This window comes from Sparus aurata, chromosome 12, assembly GCF_900880675.1.
Source record: "Sparus aurata chromosome 12, fSpaAur1.1, whole genome shotgun sequence".
NCBI classification, from domain to species: Eukaryota; Metazoa; Chordata; class Actinopteri; order Spariformes; family Sparidae; genus Sparus; species Sparus aurata.
In genome coordinates this window covers 28,273,804-28,295,910 of record NC_044198.1, presented here as the reverse complement: position 1 = coordinate 28,295,910, position 22,107 = coordinate 28,273,804, and the positions used below count along the sequence as shown (strand labels likewise).

General features: G+C 47.4%; 1 protein-coding gene across 2 annotated transcripts in view; it reads left to right on the top strand.

Annotated features, from left to right (window-relative positions):
• The window catches only part of npy8ar (neuropeptide Y receptor Y8a), a 35,858-nt gene extending 17,185 nt beyond the window's left edge, over nt 1–18,673 (top strand). For both annotated transcript variants that reach the window (XM_030434897.1, XM_030434898.1), the window contains exons 2-5: nt 8,947–9,549; nt 9,636–9,877; nt 16,103–16,249; nt 16,383–18,673. In XM_030434897.1, the coding sequence (XP_030290757.1) occupies nt 9,241–9,549; nt 9,636–9,877; nt 16,103–16,249; nt 16,383–16,833 (1,149 nt within the window). In that variant the 5' untranslated portion in view covers nt 8,947–9,240 and the 3' untranslated portion in view covers nt 16,834–18,673. The remainder of the gene's footprint in view (nt 1–8,946; nt 9,550–9,635; nt 9,878–16,102; nt 16,250–16,382) is intronic.
• The last annotated feature ends 3,434 nt before the right edge of the window (nt 18,674–22,107 follow it).

Here is a 22,107-nt window from a genome sequence, read left to right as displayed (position 1 = left end):
CAGACAGGAGGACGGACAGGAGGACAGACAGGAGGACAGACAGGAGGACAGACAGGAGGACAGACAGGAGGACAGACAGGACGACAGACGCTTCTCCACGTACAGCTGCTTGTTTTCCTCATATAAGTTGCCAAAGACAGTTACAGTTACTACATTACTTTTGTTTGGTCCTGTAATGTTGCTTTGTGGGACATTTCTCTGTATTTAGTCGAGTGAAGGACCTGTGCAGTTATCAGACTGTCAGACCGACACGCCCTCGCTTTACGCTGCCGGCTTATCCGTTCACACTGGGACGGCTCACCAATAACACGGCCCTGATACTACCTCCAGAGGCGGATCAGCGCCGGAGAGAAATGAGAGCTGACGACCATGAAAGCTGTAAACTCACACATCTGCAGGGTCATTGATCGTTAACAAGCATTAATTTAATCACAAACGGTGAATAACAATGGAATATTTTCTGTATTAATGATACAAACAGACGAAAACTTCACACCTTATTCTCTCTGAATGACAGAGACTGTGTCTGTCTGAGGTGTCACACCTTTGTATGTTTAAATTAAACATGTTGTCATCTACTACAAGAAGAGGCAACGTCACCAGACTCCCTTAACAAATGTAGTGATTTAAGAGTTGTTTCATGAGGAGAAAACTTAAACTTTGTGAGGCAGCTACGATAGATTCTAAATCGCTGGAGCCTTCCTGTAAATTCAGCATTAAATCAAAACATGGAGATGTTTCTTTCTTTGTGAAGTTGTACACTTTGTCGTTGCACAGTGTTTATAGAGTTTCCTGTCTGTTTCTGTGTCTGAAGTGCGTCTCACCTCCCAGCAGCTGTTTGAACACACTGTCTCAAATTATTTCACCGTTTACACTCAGTTTATAAAAGAAGACATTTTCTTATCTGCACAGTAAACAGCCACTCATGTAGGCTGTTTCTCTGGAGGAAGAGGAGAGTGGGGAGATTCACCAGACTCCCTTGAAAAAAACACAAAATTATGAGACTAGTTGTGTATGAGAGACTGTATGAACTTGTTAAACGCTGTCTGTAACACTTTCTTCACTATTTGGACCTACTTCTTGATTTGGCAAACATTATAAACAAAGATATTTCTTTGTTTGTGTTAAAAAACGCTGTATCTGTTTGTTCCAGTGTGGAGAAGTGAGATCTGATCACAGGACGTCACTGAACACATTCCATGTGTTAACGTTGGTCACAGAGACGTCCACAGAGTTCAGATTATAGATCCAACCCAGAGTAAAGCCGGTTCTGATTCTGTAAACAGTCATTTAAGTCACATACGTCAGCAAAGGTACATATGGAAGATGTCGGTCTGATAGACGAGATCAGAGATGTTTCCAAACAAGATGTCTGTCTCTTTCCTGTCGTTCTTAAATCACTCGCCAGAATAAATGAGTCCTACTTTCGATTAGGTGACAACGCTGTGCTTCATCATGATTTGGTTTTAAATATCTGTTTTGGTCGCTAAGATCACAGATGGAGATGATCCGACCTGCTGTGACAAAGAGACGGTTTGTCTCCACAAAACATCTGGAAATGTGTGCAAAGATCAGCCGCTGGTGCGACTTCACGTTCACATTCAGTCATATAATGTGATCGTGATGTGTTGAGATGACGACTTTGGACGTACCTGGTTTGCAGAAGCTTCTCCTGAAATAAGAAACTGAAGACTGGGCTGGATTAAATACTGACGACTGTCACTGGGGATGGAAAACATCTGCACGTTGTGATCTTTTGCAGACTGATCAGGTGAACATGTTGGAGCGGCGGCGGCTCATCTGAAGCATGAACGTTTGAAACATCTTCCCGTCTCGTCGTTGAATCAGCAGATTATATCAACACCGCTCTGATCGCAGCACGGAGAGTCTTTGAACTTCCTAACTGAAAAAACTGGGGCAAGATATCTTATTTAAACCTCCAATTAAATAAATAAGGCTACAGCCAAAGATTCAGGCTGGAAACTTGACCAAGGTTCATGAATGTGTTTGTGTTTGCGCTGCAGATTTCTGCTCTGTCTCGTTTCCTTGTGCTCGACTTTGTAGTGAAGGTTTTGCTGACCCCCTCCTCTGCTGGCCTTCAGTGAAGCCTTATGAAGATGCATAATTTAATTATCCTCGCAGTGTACACTATGAATTTCTAACAGCTCAGAGATAATGAGCAGTTCTACCAATCGTTTTTGTGCACAATGTTTATTTGCTGGTCGTTCAGGACGACCTGTCGAGGGCTGTGATTGAATGTTTGGTAATTCATCAGAGAGGAAAGTTTAACGACAAGAAACTTCAGGAGAAATTAATCTGGTGAGTGGATGAATTCGGATACGTGAAGAGCAGTTTGGTGCGAGGACGAGGAGGTGTCGGCTACGTGGCTACATCACACAAGTTAACAAACCAGGAGAGAAAATGGAGAGCGGCGTTCAGGGATTACTTTTGAGAGGGCAAGTTGTGATTCTTCTTGCATGTCAGCTGGTTTTTTGGTTTGCTTATCGGTCCAAACGAGCCGACAGCTTACAGACACGTTTCTGCAGACGTGGAAACAGCATATCGGTCACGTGAGTCGAACGTTCGGCAAATCTGTTTCCATCAAACATTCATCTGATTCGCAAAAGACAAAAAAATCACCTCAAGCGAGAGTAAATCTTTTTGAATTTTGCCGATCAAACTTCCCGGTATATTTACCCAGGAAGTGTCTTGATGTGACCCAGATGAACAGAACCCTGCGATGTTCTCTGGAGTGTGATCAGAACACAGATACGAGTCTGAGCGCAGCGTCGCAGCTGTCGGGTCGGGTCGGGTCAGGTGACGCTGTGTTGTCAGAGGAAATACATGAATGAAGAACAAAAGGGCATCGGCGTCTCGGAGGGGCGGCGTGGCCTCGGCCCTCGGCGTCCCCCGCGTCCTCCTCCACGTCCGCTCACATTCACGTCTCACATTAGATAACTTTATTTAAAACAAATTCAATTTGTCAACAGTTTGTCAGCTAACATTAGAATTCAGATGGAGCTCTGAATGATGCCAGTAAACAAATGAGTGCAGTCCGTCTTTGACGCACAACGAAATGTTCTTGAGCGTCCTTGAGTGCTGTTTAGAATTAATACGTCGGATCGTTTGTTTACAGCCTCGTCATTTAAATTCCATCGGCATGTGTGGTGATGATCAGAGTGACAGCGATGGGTTTTAATATCAGCACCATCATCATCATCGCCCGCTGACGTCCTGTTTACATGGAACACATCTGCACAATAACAGACGACTGTGATGAAGACGAGACGTCAGAGAGGATGAGGAGGAATAAAGATCAGCTCATCCAATCAAAACAACCCAACGATCTCGTTGGGTTGTTTTGATTGGATGAGCTGATCTTTATTCCTCCTCATCACCTCGTCTGCTAGTTCGATCAACGGCTTGTGAAGCGACGTGAAACTGTCGCAGTTTTCTTTGCGGTGGGTCAGATCACCTGTGGAGCAGGTGAGGACTCCTCATTAATGATGGAGAGCAGCAGCCTGGTGCGTTCTCCTCCGGGCCAATCAGACCGAGGCGACGGCTTTTTCATGAAGGCTGAAGGTGTGAACTGACTCACCGGCTCACAGACTCGCAGACAGAAACTCTGCTCAGTCCAGACACTGTTAGAATTTCTTTACTGGGTTATAAAATAAATCCTGTCCGTGCTCGGAGCCATTTATGAGTTTGTACAGAAGTTCTGAGAGCTTAAGAGTCTCTGCTGTCACCCGTCACCATGACTATTATCACGCTAAGACGAGCAGCTGATCTCAGATCTGTGCAGACGTTGTTTGTTGACTGAAGAAAGTTTTCCAGCTGCACATTAGACATTAGAACCTCAGATATTTAATTGGTTTTAATTGTTGTTTTTTTCACGGTGGCGTAGATGGAGGGCGTCGCTCACAGTCATATCGTTCTTGCAGGGTTCTCAACTTTTCCTTCACCACCGTCCGTCCGTTCTTCTCCCAGCTGTTCTGTTGTACTAACAAATGCTGTGTCTCAGTTCAGGGTCTGCATCCTCTGAAGGACTCGCCTTTGTGGTCTTTGAAGGCGAGTCCTTCAGAGAGACCTTGTTAACCTCGTCCGCCGTTGTTAAATGTGACATCATGATTTCTGCCGTCCAGGCCCTCGAAAGTGACGATCTACGCCACGTGATGTCGCCATTTTCTATCTTTTCTTTCTTCTTTTTCGGGCGTGCAAAGAATCTTGGGATATGTGAGGCCACGAAGGATCGTAGCGGTGCATTCTCCAGAAACAGGGAGCAGAAGGAGCATCTGGAGGAGCCTTCAGACTGGGACAGACTTCACACAGTGTTGTGATGTAATTGGCCTTGGCCTGAATTGGGACGCAGCCATAATCAGAAAGTTCAGACATTCCTAAAGCTTCGTCCTCTTGTCTGGGCGTGTCTCGTGCTACACTTCCCCCCACGACCTCTGGAGGTACTGCTGCGTAAACGAAAGTTTTCAGAAAACGTACAGATGATATGAACACAGAGCAACGACAGACGACGTCCGCGTCCCTTTCGGAGGACTGCTGCTGGTTTTCCTGATGAATCTCTGGGTGTTTCTGCAGAACGCAGCCTCTCCCAGTAATTTCCTCGTCTTTCCGTTCCCGCTCGGAGATGGAGCGAGCATTAAATATGAAATGAAGTCTTCACTGTGGGGTTCCTGCATGAAATGAGTTCAGATGAGGAGAAACGATAACAAAGTGCAGAAACAGACGCCACGGGTTTGTTTTCAGGGAGTGTTTTCAGATGGAGCGCCGCACAAACACAGATTATAATAAGGCGTGAGTGTGTTTGTGTGCTTGTGCCTGAGAGACGGAGCCGGAGATGGCGAAGGGTTTTTTTTCATGAGCGTTATCACAAGCGGGTGGATGGTGCCAGTGAGTCACTGTGGATGTGCAATAACACCTGCGAGTGTGTCTCATTCTCTGGCAGCTCCGTCCCTCGGGCCCCATAAAGGCTGTCAGAGGACAGACAGGCAGACAGACAGACAGTCAGACAGACAGGCAGTCAGACAGACAGGCAGTCAGACAGGCAGACAGACAGACAGGCAGACAGACAGTCAGTCAGACAGACAGACAGACAGACAGTCAGACAGACAGTCAGACAGACAGACAGGCAGACAGACAGACAGACAGACAGACAGTCAGTCAGACAGACAGACAGTCAGACAGACAGACAGGCAGACAGACAGACAGACAGACAGTCAGACAGACAGGCAGACAGACAGACAGTCAGACAGACAGGCAGTCAGGCAGACAGACAGTCAGTCAGACAGACAGGCAGTCAGACAGACAGTCAGACAGACAGGCAGACAGACAGGCAGACAGACAGACAGACAGTCAGACAGACAGTCAGTCAGACAGACAGGCAGACAGGCAGACAGACAGACAGTCAGACAGACAGGCAGACAGACAGTCAGACAGACAGGCAGTCAGACAGACAGGCAGACAGACAGGCAGACAGACAGACAGACAGGCAGACAGACAGTCAGACAGACAGTCAGTCAGACAGACAGGCAGACAGGCAGACAGACAGACAGTCAGACAGACAGGCAGACAGACAGTCAGACAGACAGGCAGTCAGACAGACAGGCAGTCAGACAGGCAGTCAGACAGACAGTCAGACAGGCAGTCAGACAGGCAGACAGACAGACAGACAGACAGGCAGTCAGACAGGCAGACAGACAGACAGACAGACAGGCAGTCAGACAGACAGACAGTCAGACAGTCAGTCAGACAGACAGTCAGTCAGACAGACAGGCAGTCAGACAGGCAGTCAGACAGACAGTCAGACAGACAGGCAGTCAGACAGACAGGCAGTCAGACAGGCAGACAGACAGTCAGACAGTCAGACAGGCAGTCAGGCAGACAGGCAGACAGTCAGACAGACAGTCAGACAGTCAGACAGGCAGTCAGACAGACAGGCAGGCAGACAGACAGACAGTCAGACAGTCAGACAGGCAGTCAGACAGACAGTCAGACAGTCAGACAGGCAGTCAGGCAGACAGGCAGACAGTCAGACAGACAGTCAGACAGTCAGACAGGCAGTCAGACAGACAGGCAGACAGACAGTCAGACAGTCAGACAGGCAGTCAGGCAGACAGACAGTCAGACAGACAGTCAGACAGGCAGTCAGACAGACAGACAGACAGGCAGACAGGCAGACAGACAGTCAGACAGACAGGCAGTCAGACAGGCAGTCAGACAGGCAGTCAGGCAGACAGACAGTCAGACAGACAGGCAGTCAGACAGGCAGTCAGACAGACAGACAGACAGGCAGACAGGCAGACAGACAGACAGTCAGACAGGCAGTCAGACAGACAGTCAGACAGACAGACAGTCAGACAGACAGGCAGTCAGACAGACAGGCAGTCAGACAGGCAGTCAGACAGACAGGCAGTCAGACAGACAGGCAGTCAGACAGGCAGTCAGACAGGCAGTCAGACAGACAGGCAGTCAGACAGACAGTCAGTCAGACAGGCAGGCAGACAGACAGACAGACAGACAGTCAGTCAGACAGGCAGACAGACAGACAGGCAGGCAGACAGACAGACAGGCAGTCAGACATACAGGCAGTCAGGCAGACAGACAGTCAGACAGACAGACAGTCAGACAGACAGACAGGCAGTCAGACAGGCAGTCAGACAGACAGACAGACAGTCAGACATACAGGCAGTCAGGCAGACAGACAGTCAGACAGGCAGTCAGACAGACAGTCAGGCAGACAGACAGACAGTTAGAGTGGGAGGGAGGCGGCTGGCAGACGACTGTGTCCATGCACATGTATGTGTGCTAATGAGTGAGGACTGGATGAATGTTGCAGTCGGTGTGTGTGAGCTGCAGCAGCAGGAGACGTGGTAACAAACTGCATCTTAATCAAACACTCAGTGCGTTTACATGACACGCAAGAAAACTGAATTACTGTGTCAGTCCGACTATGATGGGATCTTTAAGATGCATGTATACACCTTAGTCTGACTGAAATCAGACCGGATCAGATTTCTCATAGTCGGATTAAAGCACCCAGATTATTGATTGATAGTCTCATTACTCCTGCATGGATACGTTCCAGCGGATCGGATCAGATTTTGCGTTCTGCACAGGCGCAAGTTTTTCCCCGGGGCCGTGAGCCGGAAGTAGACGGACGGCGGCGTCTTTCCTCCGAAATCACCGCAAGAAAGAGAGAAAGAGCTCCATTGTGCATCTAGTTTGTGTAATTATCATGTACACCATATATGAAGTGTACACAGATGTAGCTTCGTCTCGCTCTTCGTACGCCATCTTTCTGGAATGTCGAGGCAGTTTGTTGTTGCTGGTGACGTAAAGAGGTCAGCCGGAGGTGTTTCTGTTACCACTAGTTGAAATGGGTACAGCGCCACCTAGCGTACCGGGTATGACATGCTCCAGACAATAATCCGGGTTTCTCACCGGCATGTATACTCGGACAGTTGCAGTTGTCTGGTTGAGTAGCAGAGTTGAACTATGGCTGTAATCTGACTCAGCTGTGCATGTAAACACACTGAGTGAGACTGGAGGAGGAAACAGAGGAGCTGCAGAGAGACGACGTCATGTGTGTCTCCTGACAACATGTCACTGTTAACTTTACATGTTTGATTTAACACTTCGGCGTCACAGTAAATCACAGAGCAGTCAGACTTCAGGGATATCGATGTGTTCATTTAAGAAGCACAGGTGTTTTTTTGATTTGCAGCAGAGCAGGTGAAGCTGACTCACAGTGACAGCAGGTGTAACAGCAGGTAAAACCAAGACAAGGAACAGTTTTACATGTTGGCGTCCACAGACAGCTGCTCCGTCCTCGTCCGTCCTGACTGATTCTCAGTTGTGGGTTGATGGATTTGGTTTCTGTTAACTGTTGTTACGTTATTCTGTTCTCAACAACCTAAACAACAAACGTCAGATCTGATGTGTCGCTCGCTCCTCCAAATTATGCTACATTTCTGTTTTTTTAAACGTCCTCTTTTTTGTATTATTTCTGGAACATAAATACTGTCATCATCATCAGAAGAAAACAGGTGATTTTGCTTAAGAGCAGTGGACTTTCATCATCACAGCGCCTTTCAACTGTTTGGACTGAGAATTAGAATAAGAGTCACGCTCAAGACTGCTCAAAGGAAGGAGGGATGGACAAAATCAGACAAACAATGTGAAATCAGAGACTGTTGTGTCCACACAGACATCACATCATGTCTTTACACAGACCAACTCCGTCTTTTTGCTGCTGCTCACATTCACGCTGACACAGATTCAAACATTGCATTGCAATTAAGTATTATTTTATTATTATTGAGTAAGTAGTAAAATAAATGTATATCTGTTCAGTAATTTGTGTAGCATTAAGGAGTTAAAGAACCTTGTTTTTTTTGTCAATAAATTACCTGGAGTAATGTTCATGTTGGAGTAATTAATATCTCTTCATGGATTAATTAAACCCTGAAAAATCATCTCTGTTCTTCAAACATTACATATTTGGAGGTCATTGTTTTTCCTGGATGTAACCTTGTCTCGTTAAAGACGCCCTCCAGTGAGTTTTTCATATTTTTCTGACACCAACATGGCCGCCAACTGGTCACAGAAGGTCAGGTGTGTCTCTGCAGAAAGGTGTGTCTGTGCACCACTCTATGTAAGTGACTGACTGAAGTCGTCCTTTGAGGTTGTGTCAGGTTGTCTGTTGAATATGTAACAGTGAGACACTCGAGCAGTCGCTGAGGTCTCAACATCAGATCCAGGAGAGTCCGTCCCCGGTGATAACGTGACATTAGAGCAACAGCACATGATGTTAATGAGGAACAGGAGGCGTTATCATCTTCTCCTCTGGCTGTCTCTGCTCTTCATTAAGACCTCCTCTACTTCCTGTCTGTCTTGTGTTATTCTCAGCCTTGTTGTGTTTTCCGTCCTTCGCAGGGAAACTCTGGTGCCGAGCGGATCCAGCGGGATGCCGACAGTGAAGGAAAAAGAGGACAACATCTATATTTGACTCAGTCGTCTCCTCATCTGCATCCCACCAACAAACAGTCCTGAGCTCTGCTGCAGCTCCTCCCTCGTCTGTCAGCTCGGCTCTGATCTCGCTCCGTTTTGGGGGAAGAGAAGTTCAATACCAGCCGCAGGGTTCTGGTCCTGTCGAGCCCCCCGACCCCTGACGCACTGTCCCCCCCCTCAGCTCACCTCACCCCCTCCCTCCCCTCTCCTCACCCCGCCATGTCCAACGACAGCAGCCTGCTCAGCGTCTGGGAGGCCTCCGATTGGGCAGAAACCTCTCAGTGCCCGCCCTCGGTGGGAGGGGCTACTTTCTTGATCGTAGCGTACAGCGCCGTCATAGCGATCGGGTTGCTAGGCAACGCGGGCCTGGTGTTCATCATCGCCCGGCAACAGGAGTTGCGCAACGTCACCAACATCCTGATCGCCAACCTGTCGTGCTCGGACATCCTCATGTGTGTGGTGTGTCTCCCCGTCACCGTCATCTACACTCTGATGGACCGCTGGGTTCTGGGAGAGGCCCTGTGTAAGGTCAGAACACACACACACACACACACACATAAACACTAATACACACACTTATCTTCTCTGAACCTGTTCTCTACACCTGTCTGCAGGTGACGCCCTTCGTTCAGTGCATGTCGGTGACGGTTTCCGTCTTCTCGCTGGTTCTGATCGCTCTGGAGCGTCACCAGCTGATCCTGCATCCCACCGGCTGGTCCCCCGCTGCAGGACACTCCTACCTGGCTGTGGGGCTCACCTGGCTGGTCGCTTGCTTCATCTCTCTGCCCTTCCTCTCCTTCAACATCCTCACCAATGACCCCTTCCAGAACATCAGCCTGCCCGCAAACCCTTTCAGGTGAGCTCAGGTACCTGAGAGACGACGGGTGACAAGTTCGAGTGAGTTTCACAACAATTAGCACATTTTTCAAACTGAGAGGATCATGACAAGTTTTTAGTTTGACCGATGTTGCGTCTGCTTACATGGATTTATAAGCTATACTGCAGCCAGCCACCAGGGGGCCATCTATACGTTTTGACTTCACTTTTGAGGAGCTGTCATGTTGTCCATCGTTATTACATCGATTAAAGGAGTCATCACCCGGAAATCGCAGTTTCTCTCGTTAAATCATGCATATTGGTGTTGGACCTCTGTTGAAACTTGCCTGAAAAGCTGGAGTTTGAAAGTGGCTCATTTTTTTCGCTTTGGCTCTTTTTCCGAACAGGAATAGCGCACAGTAGTGCGCGTTCCTGAAGCAGGAGATTTTGACTCTGCTCCTGTGGTGACGTTACCACAGGAGGCTACTCGCATAAGCATCGGCTCACAGCCGTCCTCAGCCAGAGTGAGCACGCCGAATCTGCTTATTTCTGTCATTTTCACGCCATACATCGTCACCGCCAGCATTAAAACTCAGGTCTTACATGTAAAACACGAGTGTGAAAAGTAAGACGGAAAAAAAAAATTATTTACCATTCAGAGACGTCCTGCTGTAAACGTGTCTCTTCCACCGTCTCTGCCTCTTCACTCTCCCTTTCGGTTTCCGACTCCGGCTCGCACATAAATGCCTGAATTCCGTAAGGTTCGTCATTTAGTGTGTGCGCCATGACAGGGGGCTGTTTATGTTTTGGAGTCTGTGTGCATGCAGGCTCGCCCCCCATTCCGGCTCTGTCCTTCCTGCGGCCAATCAACGCGCGCCTCATTACATATTAATACAATGCACATCCGGACCGGTCAAAACCTCGCGCATAATCTCGCGTGAGAAAGTCGCGGTATGAAAAAGTGTCAGAACAAGCTCTATGTTTGATTTTTTTTTTTTTTTAATGTTTCTAATAAGTTTTAAGAATTGATCCAAAGTGATCCAAGAGGGACTGGATATGTAAAAAACCAGGTGATGACTCCTTTTAGAAGTTTGTTAGCTTTGAGCATAACTAAATCCTGAGAAATACTTAGATTAATCCTTGGAGAGCTGATGTGACTGACTGCTGCTCGTTTGTTCCTCGACAGCAAACAAATATTTCACAATCCTACTCCGTCTGGTGTGACCGGGCCTCACTGTGAGGTGAATGTTAGAGGCAGCACAGTTTTAAAATTCCCCCGGGTTTGTGTGAAGAATCCAGGACGAACGTCTCGAGGCCTCAAGTCCCACAGAGACTTAATTTCTTGCCAGCTTGAAGCCAGCAGCAACGCAGACATCCTCAGTGAATTTCCTCTTTGGTCATTTCATGTGGTTTTCTGCTGGTTTGGTGCAATTTCTGTTCATTTTGGCATGAAATTACCTTTCCACCAGCTCAGACCGCCTTTTATTACAAATGCAAGGCAATCTTTGCTGCAGGTAGGCGAGGCACACCGACGAGAACTTCACAGGTCCAAAGAGTTGAATTTGATCTGAAGTGAACAGGTGGATAAATTACCTGAGGCGGCCAAGTAATTGAACCTGATAAAAAACAAAACTTCTGCTTCTCCACGTTGTTCTGGACTGTAGATGATCGGACCATCACCTGAGCCAGGTGTTTGTTTCAAACTGTGTTTCATTCTTTTCTGGATTTATAGTCTCGAAAAGCATCGTACAGTTTAAGAAAATGTGTCTAGTTTGTAATAAAAAGTAAAATAAGTAAATATTCTTCCAGCAGTAACAGAACAGACACACAACAAACATGTTAAAGGTGCAGTTTGTAAGATTCTGCCACCTGTTGGATTCATAGTAGGAGGCAGCAGATCACCTGAGTTAACCGCTAACTGTAGCTACCATTAGCTAGTTAGCTCAGTTAGCTGTGCAGTTAGCAATCTGGACTGGGAGCCTGGAGTGGTATCATGAGAGAGAACGTGAGAGGCTAGCTGGTTAGCATGCTAACTCCAGTAGATACCTCTGCAGCACAGTCGGACGATGATGTTAATGTTTCATGAACGAACAACATGAGAGTCGAATGTTCCTCGTGTTCGCAGGCTAACACTTTAACGACTGCATCACCTGTCACAGAAATTAATAATGGGTGAGGGAAGTAATTAAGTCTGATCATGCGGGTGGATGTCTGTTTATATGTTACTGTACAAACACCACAGAGTCGTCTGCGTGGACAGATCGCTCTCAGTGAACCATGACGACACCTTTACATTATGTTCCGCCTGATTTAAATCTCAGCTGAGGAACAATGGATTCATCGTTTGGTCTCCGTCACTCCTCCACCTTTAACAACAACCAATAATCAGAGCTGTGTTCTTAATGCCTCGCTGCACCTGATTGGACGTGTTTGCTGCCAACATTTGACTCGCTGCTGTGTGATTGTGTGAAGCTCGACTCGAGAACACAAAAGATCTTTTAATTGGAAAAGAGCTGTCGACTTCACAATGATCTTCCTCACATCAGCAGTCTGCAGCTGCGATCGTGAAACACAGAACATCTGTCTTCATCTGTCAGATATTAAGACATTCATTATGTTCACATTGATGAATTTTAAAGCTTATTCTGCTGTTAAAGCCTTAAATAATGATGTGAGTGGATCCTCCAGCGAACAGACGAGGAGGGAACATGTTAGAAACTCTTCACTTGTGTCTGCCGTCCCCTTGAAAAGCATCATGAAACATGACAAGATACAATATTCAAGATTTCTCCATGAGCTATAAACTGCATGAGGTCAGCCTCTGAGTGGACTCAGCACTCAGCAGAGACTCTGGTTCTGGTTCTGGTTCTCTGTCTCCTCTCTGCAATGTTACGTTCATGAAGTAAAGTCCATTTCCCCTCCAGCTCCAGTCAGCAGAACAGAACCTGAGGTCAGCTCAGGATCACAGTCAGGCTGATCAACAGGAGGGAAGATAAATCACCTTTTTAATCCCACAAGTTACAAAGTTTGTCTCTGAGCTCTGCTTGGTTTTGATTAATCGCTCTGTTTAAAACAATTAGCTGCATTAACACTCAGAGATGAGGCGAGAGACGACGTGAGGAGAAAGCAGACGGCGACATCAGAACTCTTAATCAAGAACGGACTCTCATGTTGAGTGTTTATTCTCCCAACAGGCTCTTTAAAATCAGTGACTCATTTATAATCCACTTCCAGACAGCTCGGAGAAACTTATGAGCAAACAAACACTCAGATCTGAAATCAGGCCACAGGAAGTAAATTATTTTATACGGCTGTGATTCAAAACAAGTCTTCTGTCAAACTGTGTGTTTTTTCTGAATCCCTCCGTTCTCGGTTTCGTCTTTGCTGAATAATATTCTCCTTCAGTGAACTCTTATGTTAGTACAGATCAACAGATCGCTGGTTTTGTGTCCTGACATTTACGTTCTCAGACACTTCTTTACAAAGATCCAGGTTAGTGGACAGGGATGGTAAGAATAAAGATTCAACAAGCCTTCAGTGTTTCTACAATTAACACATTCAGTTTGTTACAAAGTTCAGTTTCTCAAATCCGTCCAGAGTGAACCCTCTTCACAAACACGTCGATAAAGGATCTTTGAAAAAATACGTTAAATGAGTTTCCATTGCACAGGAGACGAGTCTGGAAGTGACGCTGCAGGCTAATACTAAGCTAGCTGCAGGCTAATGCTAAGCTAGCTGCAGGCTAATGCTAAGCTAGCTGCGGCTACCTTCCATGTGTTGTTTCTTTTTCTTTCCTGCTTTTCAATGTAACGATCGAAGATGAAAGCTGACTTAGATCCATGACTCAGTACTAGTCTAGTGTACCTGTGTGTCTCTGGTCTCCTGTGTGTCTCTGGTCTCCTGTAACGTACCTGTGTGTCTCTGGTCTCCTGTAACGTACCTGTGTGTCTCTGGTTTCCTGTAACGTACCTGTGTGTCTCTGGTCTCCTGTAACGTACCTGTGTTTCTCCAGTCTCCTGTAACGTACCTGTGTGTCTCTGGTCTCCTGTAACGTACCTGTGTGTCTCTGGTTTCCTGTAACGTACCTGTGTGTCTCTGGTCTCCTGTAACTCACCTGTGTGTCTCTGGTCTCCTGTAACGTACCTGTGTGTCTCTGGTCTCCTCTAACGTACCTGTGTGTCTCTGGTCTCCTGTAACGTACCTGTGCTTCTGGTCTCCTCTAACGTACCTGTGTGTCTCTGGTCTCCTGTAACGTACCTGTGTGTCTCTGGTCTCCTGTAACGTACCTGTGTGTCTCTGGTTTCCTGTAACTTACCTGTGTGTCTCTGGTCTCCTGTAACATACCTGTGTGTCTCTGGTCTCCTGTAACGTACCTGTGTGTCTCTGGTCTCCTGTAACGTACCTGTGTGTCTCTGGTCTCTGTAACGTACCTGTGTTTCTGGTCTCCTGTAACGTACCTGTGTGCCTCTGGTCTCCTGTAACTCACCTGTGTTTCTGGTCTCCTGTAACGTACCTGTGTGTCTCTGGTCTCCCGTAACTCACCTGTGTGTCTCTGGTCTCCTGTAACGTACCTGTGTCTCCGGTCTCCTGTAACGTACCTGTGTGTCTCTGGTCTCCCGTAACTCACCTGTGTGTCTCTGGTCTCCTGTAACGTACCTGTGTCTCCGGTCTCCCGTAACTCACCTGTGTGTCTCTGGTCTCCTGTAACGTACCTGTGTCTCTGGTCTCCTGTAACTCACCTGTGTGTCTCTGGTCTCCTGTAACGTACCTGTGTCTCTGGTCTCCTGTAACGTACCTGTGTGTCTCTGGTCTCCTGTAACGTACCTGTGTCTCTGGTCTCCTGTAACTCACCTGTGTGTCTCTGGTCTCCTGTAACGTACCTGTGTGTCTCTGGTCTCCTGTAACTCACCTGTGTGTCTCTGGTCTCTGTAACGGACCTGTGTGTCTCTGGTCTCCTGTAACGTACCTGTGTGTCTCTGGTCTCCTGTAACTCACCTGTGTTTCCTGGTCTCCTGTAACGTACCTGTGTCTCTGGTCTCCTGTAACGTACCTGTGTGTCTCTGGTCTCCTGTAACGTACCTGTGTGTCTCTGGTCTCCTGTGTGTCTCTGGTCTCCTGTACATACCTGTGTGTCTCTGGTCTCCTGTAACTCACCTGTGTCTCCGGTCTCCTGTAACGTACCTGTGCTTCTGGTCTCCTGTAACGTACCTGTGTGTCTCTGGTCTCCTGTAACGTACCTGTGTGTCTCTGGTTTCCTGTAACTTACCTGTGTGTCTCTGGTCTCCTGTAACATACCTGTGTGTCTCTGGTCTCCTGTAACGTACCTGTGTGTCTCTGGTCTCCTGTAACGTACCTGTGTGTCTCCGGTCTCCTGTAACGTACCTGTGTGTCTCTGGTCTCCTGTAACGTACCTGTGTGTCTCTGGTCTTCTGTAACTCACCTGTGTGTCTCTGGTCTCCTGTAACTCACCTGTGTGTCTCTGGTCTCCTGGAACGTACCTGTGTGTCTCTGGTCTCCTGTAACTCACCTGTGTATCTCTGGTCTCTGTAACGTACCTGTGTGTCTCTGGTCTCCTGTAACGTACCTGTGTGTCTCTGGTCTCCTGTAACTCACCTGTGTGTCTCTGGTCTCCCGTAACTCACCTGTGTGTCTCTGGTCTCCTGTAACTCACCTGTGTGTCTCTGGTCTCCTGTAACTCACCTGTGTGTCTCTGGTCTCCTGTACATACCTGTGTGTCTCTGGTCTCTGTAACATACCTGTGTGTCTCTGGTCTCCTGTAACGTACCTGTGTGTCTCTGGTCTCCTGTAACTCACCTGTGTGTCTCTGGTCTCCTGTAACTCACCTGTGTGTCTCTGGTCTCCTGTAACTCACCTGTGTGTCTCTGGTCTCCTGTACATACCTGTGTGTCTCTGGTCTCTGTAACATACCTGTGTGTCTCTGGTCTCCAGTAACATACCTGTGTGTCTCTGGTCTCCAGTAACGTACCTGTGTGTCTCTGGTTTCCTGTAACTCACCTGTGTGTCTCTGGTCTCCAGTAACGTACCTGTGTGTCTCTGGTTTCCTGTAACTCACCTTTGTGTCTCTGGTCTCCTGTAACTCACCTGTGTGTCTCTGGTCTCCTGTAACTCACCTGTGTGTCTCTGGTCTCCAGTAACGTACCTGTGTGTCTCTGGTTTCCTGTAACTCACCTTTGTGTCTCTGGTCTCCTGTAACTCACCTGTGTGTCTCTGGTCTCCTGTAACTCACCTGTGTGTCTGGTCTTAGGGACCACCTGATCTGTATGGAGCTGTGGCCGTCAGATAAGCACCGCCTGGCCTACACCACCTCGCTGCTGCTCTTCCAGTACTGCCTGCCTCTGCTGCTGGTGCTGCTCTGCTACCTCAGGATCTTCCTCCGCCTCAAACGACGCAGGTCACACAGCTCTACTTTACTTTTCTGAGCAGTTTGTTGCCTGTTTGTGTTGCAGCTCTATATTTGAACTTCTGCCTCAGGTGTGTGATATTTCCCAGTGAATGTCTGACAGGCGTCCTGCTGTGTCCTGCAGGGACATGCTGGAGCGCAGCCGGAGGACTCGTGGGGCCCAGAGGATTAACGTGATGCTGCTAGCCATCGTCGTAGCCTTCGCTCTGTGCTGGCTGCCGCTGAATGTCTTCAACACGCTGTTCGACTGGCACCACCAGGCCCTGCCCGACTGCCAGCACGACGCCATCTTCTCCGCCTGCCACCTGACGGCGATGGCCTCCACCTGCATCAACCCTGTGGTGTACGGCTTCCTCAACAGCAACTTCCAGAGGGAGCTGAAGGCGACGCTGCAGCGCTGCCAGTGCGGCAGCCGTGCGGCCGAGAGCTATGAGAGCTTCCCGCTCTCCACGGTGGGCAGCGAGGGCATGACCAAAGCCACCTCCCTCAACAGGATGGGGTCAGTGTGCGTCCCCTCGCCCAGACCCGAGTTCAGCTCAGCCATACCAGCGAAGACAATACCAGCTCACACCTAACTGACAGGTGAACAGCGGCCGAGTGTCTCTGAGCGAGTCAAACGCTCCTCCAGCTTCACTTCACCTCCATCACTTCCCTGTCGGAGTAAAGCAGCTTGTTTCCACCCGAGCTGAGTGCTGACGGGCAGGAGAGGATGTCGGGTGGAGGATCTGACGTAGATCAAGTCTGGAACTATTGTAAATGGACTCCATTGAGGGACGGGAAGCATAAGAGCTGGCAGAACTGACTGTTCGCTAATATAAGACAGTGAAAATACGTAATTTATACGTAAATCATTTGTACATATGTTAGCATATCTGGCTAGCTAGCAACACTGGTTTACAAGCCTCCATGAAGAGCCCCAGACGGTAGAGCCAATACTTTGTAGAGCCGCATGATTAAATTAATTAATCTCTGTTCAAGTGAGCCGGGTGCTGAACCAGAAGTTATCCGGCTCGGTTCACGCTCTGTTGGCCGAACAACACCGAAGTTCTGAGACTTTTTATTGCCCATTTTGGCTTCATGAGCAGCTTCCATAGGACGGACCGGGGCTCCGTCTCAACACCGTCCAGGTTTGAATGTAACGTCCTTGGTTTACCACGGCCGGTGGTAAGCTAGCTAGCCAGATATGCTAACATTTGCAGCCGAGGCTTCTTCAAAGCAGACGAACACATTAACTCTGTACGTTTCTACTCGTGTTTTCTTGGTTTTTTGGAAGAAGCCGGAGAGGCTCTGTCCTTCTGGACCCGCTGCTCAGCTGTGTTTAGACAGTCGCTGGCGGGTCAACAGAACCAACATAAAGGAAGAACTTCTCCACAGCTCGCCGACGTACACGTGTTTCATATGTAACATTGCGAAGTGTAAATGATATTACTCAGATAGTGAACACTGTCGATTAGCATGCCTTACGTGACGGAGATTATCAGCGCTCGACTCAACACAGTGGAGGTGAGTGAGGCTGCGTGTTGTTGGTGTATTATACAACTTATTTACTATGAACGTCTTCATCACGCCGCTGAACACGCGATGGACGAGCTGTAAAGAGCATCTACAAACTTGAATGGATTTTCTCCCGTTTTCAGTGGCAGAGTTATGTCGTCGTCGCCGCTCAGCCTTACGTCTCCGATGAGATGACAAGAATGTTCCCAATACTGAACACTCAGCAGGTTCTGTAGCAGAAATCTGACGCTGTGAAGCGAGACGTCAGAGGCAGCGAGGCGTTGGATCGCGTCCCTGCGTCTCCTCTCAGCTCCGTGACGACGCTGCAGAAACAACAAATACATTCATCTTTGTGTTTTCTGTTTGTAGACGTTTGAATTGAAGCTTTTCCATTGTGAGAATTTAAATTTAAAATGTTATTTACAATTTTATGGTAATCGATAATATAACATAAAATCTAGTTTACAGTTTAAAGGTGCAATATGTAAGAACTAGTTAGCGCAGTTAGCCGTGCAGCTAGCAGTTGGACAGGGAGTTTGGGGAGCTTTGGGCCATCACGGGCCGGGGCTAGCTGTTAGCATGTTAGCTTAATGATATCTTCAGTAACTTCTTCACATTCTGTTGATTCTTTTAGTGCATTTTATTATGTTTTCAGCTACAATTCTTACATATTGCCCCTTTAAGTTCCTTTTTATACCCAATTATGCCTTTTTATTCTTAGAGGTGGAGTAGAATAAGGACTCATTTGCATTATTTATGTATTTATTGTGGTAAAATAATCTTCCAGACGCTGGGGGGAAGACGGGGACAGTATCAGGGACGTTTCTGTGACTGTCGGTGAGTTTTGAGCATTTTCCTCTTTGCTGAATTCTCTGTGACGTCTGTCAGTTCGTTGTCATTAAAACAAGTGTGGAAAATGTGTGTGTGGCTTCGTCTGGTAACGTGATGCACGACGTCTGGAAGAGAAGAACAAGTTATAACTGGAAGGTCTGAGCGGGTCAAACAGGAACACAACACGTGTGTCATTGATCGTGTCTCGCTCACTGCGACGTTATTCTGTTATCACTCTGTAAAATGTAAGTTTCACTTTTGACATGACGTGAAAAAAGCAAATCCATTCTGAAAAGAAGCTAGTTTGATGTGACCTTAATTTATTTTACTGTTGAATATCTGGTTCAAATTACGATTAAAAGAATGAAATATTTAATAATAAACATGTTAATATCGTGTTAATAATCAGCCACAGTGTTCAGACTGTTCCTGCCTTCTCTTAAGTCATTAAGTAGCTGATGATAATTGTTCTTTGTGCAGTTATTGTTACAGACTAAGAGACAAAACTCACTGTAAATCAAGTCAAAGACAGATTTGATTGCTGGCATTTATTTTAGATATCCAGATAAAATCATCGTGTCAGCTCGAGTTCACTTCAGATCCGTTCGTGTGACATAATTGATGTTATTTTTTTTCATTTAGCTTCATTTTGAGGAGATTATGACCGAGTTTTGATTCTTGTGTGAACTGTTCCTTTAAATCGTCTGAGGTCAGGAGAAGCTTGGAGACTTTGAAGAGCTGGATGTTTGGTTCTGGCAGGTTCTGTGTTTTCCTCTCTGCTGTCAGACTCACTTCACTGTTTCACAGATTCGAGCTAATTTGATTAATTAAGCCTCATTCTGTAAAAACACCTGAAGTGTTTGTGTCTCAGCTGCTGGTGTTACAATAATAACTCCACAGCAGATGAACTGGTGCAGCAGCAGCTCTCAGGCGTCTCTCCTGCTGCCTGGAACCGACTGTAAGGATCGTAAGGATCCAGGTCAAGGCCTCGGTCCGGTCCCACCCCTCAACCCTCTAAACCTCAATCACAGTCCTGCAGCAGACCAGGACGTCGTGGAGCCTCCGTCTCTCCGGGAAATCCCAGAGAAGTGGACCGTTTCTGCACATGAGCGCCCTGACGCAGAGGACAGACTCTGAGTGACGACGTGTCTTATTTTAGGCTGCAGTCGGGGTGTCGGAGACGCCCCAGAATCTTAATTTAACATGACAAGTACATGCAGATAAGATAAGATTCTTCCCACCAGCTGTTCAGGCCCCCGACAACAACAGGGCTGCTGGAGGAGCCGCTACACAATGCAGCAATGTGTGTGTGTGTGTGTGTGTGTGAGTGTGTGTGTGTCTGCAGAGGGATTTGCTGGGCTTTTCGAATGGGTGACTCACTTTGCATACATTAGCATCACTTTGATTTATAAAAAGAATAAACAGAGGACGTTTAACGAGGCGACGCTCCGGGAGAGAAAAGAATCAGACAAGAAGCTCGACTGGAGTCAGAAAGTGCTGCTGCTGAGAGGAGAAGGTGCTGAGAGGAGAGAGATAACAGGGAGCTCCTCCGTCTCCTCCGTCTCCTCCGTCTCCTCCCTGTCCCCCCGTTTCCTTGGTTACCTGGGATGGCACACACACACACACACACACACACACACATGCTGAGTGTAGAAGCATTTCACAAGGCTGGCATGAAATGTGGTGGAATCATTTTTGTGAGAGTGCCACTTTGAACACACACACAAACACACACACACACAAACACACAGTCAAACACACACGCATACACACAAAGAGAAACCATCAGTGTCTCCATGTGGTGATTGATCAAATGAATGCTGTTCTAACGTTGCTTTAAGAATCATTAAAGGTACGATACGTAAGAATAAGAACAATCAATCCCGGAGGAATCTCCAGCTGTAGCGGTCGTTAGCTACTTAGCTCAGTTAGCCGTGCAGCTAGTGGTCCAGGCTCAGAGCAGCAGGAAAGTGTTGGTGTTGACAATGAAAGCACCGGAGCTCTGAGCCTGGACGGGTCGGGGCGAGCTGGTTAGCATGATCAACATTACAACACACTGCACAGACGTCATAACGCCAAAGCTGCTACACCCACGTTTGTTGATACTTTGAGGGATCACATGAAAGAAACGGGTTGTTACACATTTCCCAGGTTGCACCAGCAGGTCAGACAAGCGACAGACAGACGAGCTACACAAATATAATTGACTCTGTCGTCTGTAGAAACCAACTGAACACGGGAACGTTTAGTTCACGTGACGAGTTCCAGAAGTCAGAAAAGATTCAAAATCCCTCCATCATTTACCGACGACTCACCGTGATGTCAGCAGTCACTTCCTGGTGGACGACTGGTCGCTGATTCACATCGTGAAATCAGTAAACATGTTTACTTCTGTCGTCCTGTTCAGCCGTAACTGTAACATTTCATCTGTGATTGTTTGCATGTTGTTAGCATGTTGTTAGCATGTTAGCAAAAGCTTGCAGACTTTTGTCTTTGGTGCAAAGAAGCAGGTAGTTTCTGAACGCTAACCAAGTGTTTTTTGTGCCTGAACCTCACTGGAGGGATTCTGTGTCTCTTCAGGATCCCTCCGGAGGAGCTGGACAACCGGATAATCTGCAGGAAATGCATGAATGGGTGGACGGATAGAACTAATTTGTTTATGTGCTTCATAAGCTCCATTCAAAGTGGATTAACATGTTTTAAATTGATCGGGCTCAATAGCAAATTAACCATGTGAGGAGAAAATGACTACAGCCGTCCCTGGAGGGCGATCGGGTCATCGCTTGGTCAAATCCAGACACATGGGCCGACCGTGGCAGTGAAGACAGGAGACAGTTCTGCTGGTATCGATCCAATTCACACTACAATCGATCGTGAAAGGCTGTATTGGTAGTTATTGATATTTTGGGATCAATCTACTTCCTGTTGTTTGTGGTGTTTTTGGTGTTACTCTTTTATAACGTGGCTTGAAGTCCTCAGACGAACACAGCCGGCGTTCTGTGCTTCTGTCGTACGAGACCATAAATTCTGCTCTCTTGGTGTTTGGGTTGATTTACTCCTGGAAAATCTCTCGTCCTCGACTTTCCTCCTGGAGATTAAACGACCCAGCGAAACTCCGAGCTCAGCAGAATAGAAACCTTGGTGTACGTCGGCGGCACGAGGACTCATTTATCACACAGTGCTGCTCGGTTGGAGGTCCGACCTCTCCGGAGAACAAAGCAGAGAGTTCATGTGTGTCACCGTGTCCGACCTCATCTCCAGGATCGAGTCAGCAGACGGCTGAATAATGACGGCGAGGAAATGATTAGATGACTTCCTCGGCGGCGGCTCACCACCTGCTGACTTCCTCATCTCATCTTCACCTCCATCCTGCTCCGTTTGGTGCCGGCAGTCATTTCTCAGAGATGCTGATATTAATCTGATGGTTAATCCATAATTCATCAGGCTGATTTCCATAAAATAACTGGGGTAATATGTGCAGACTTAATATTTTATCAGGAAAGGAAACCAAACAAGCTTCAGCC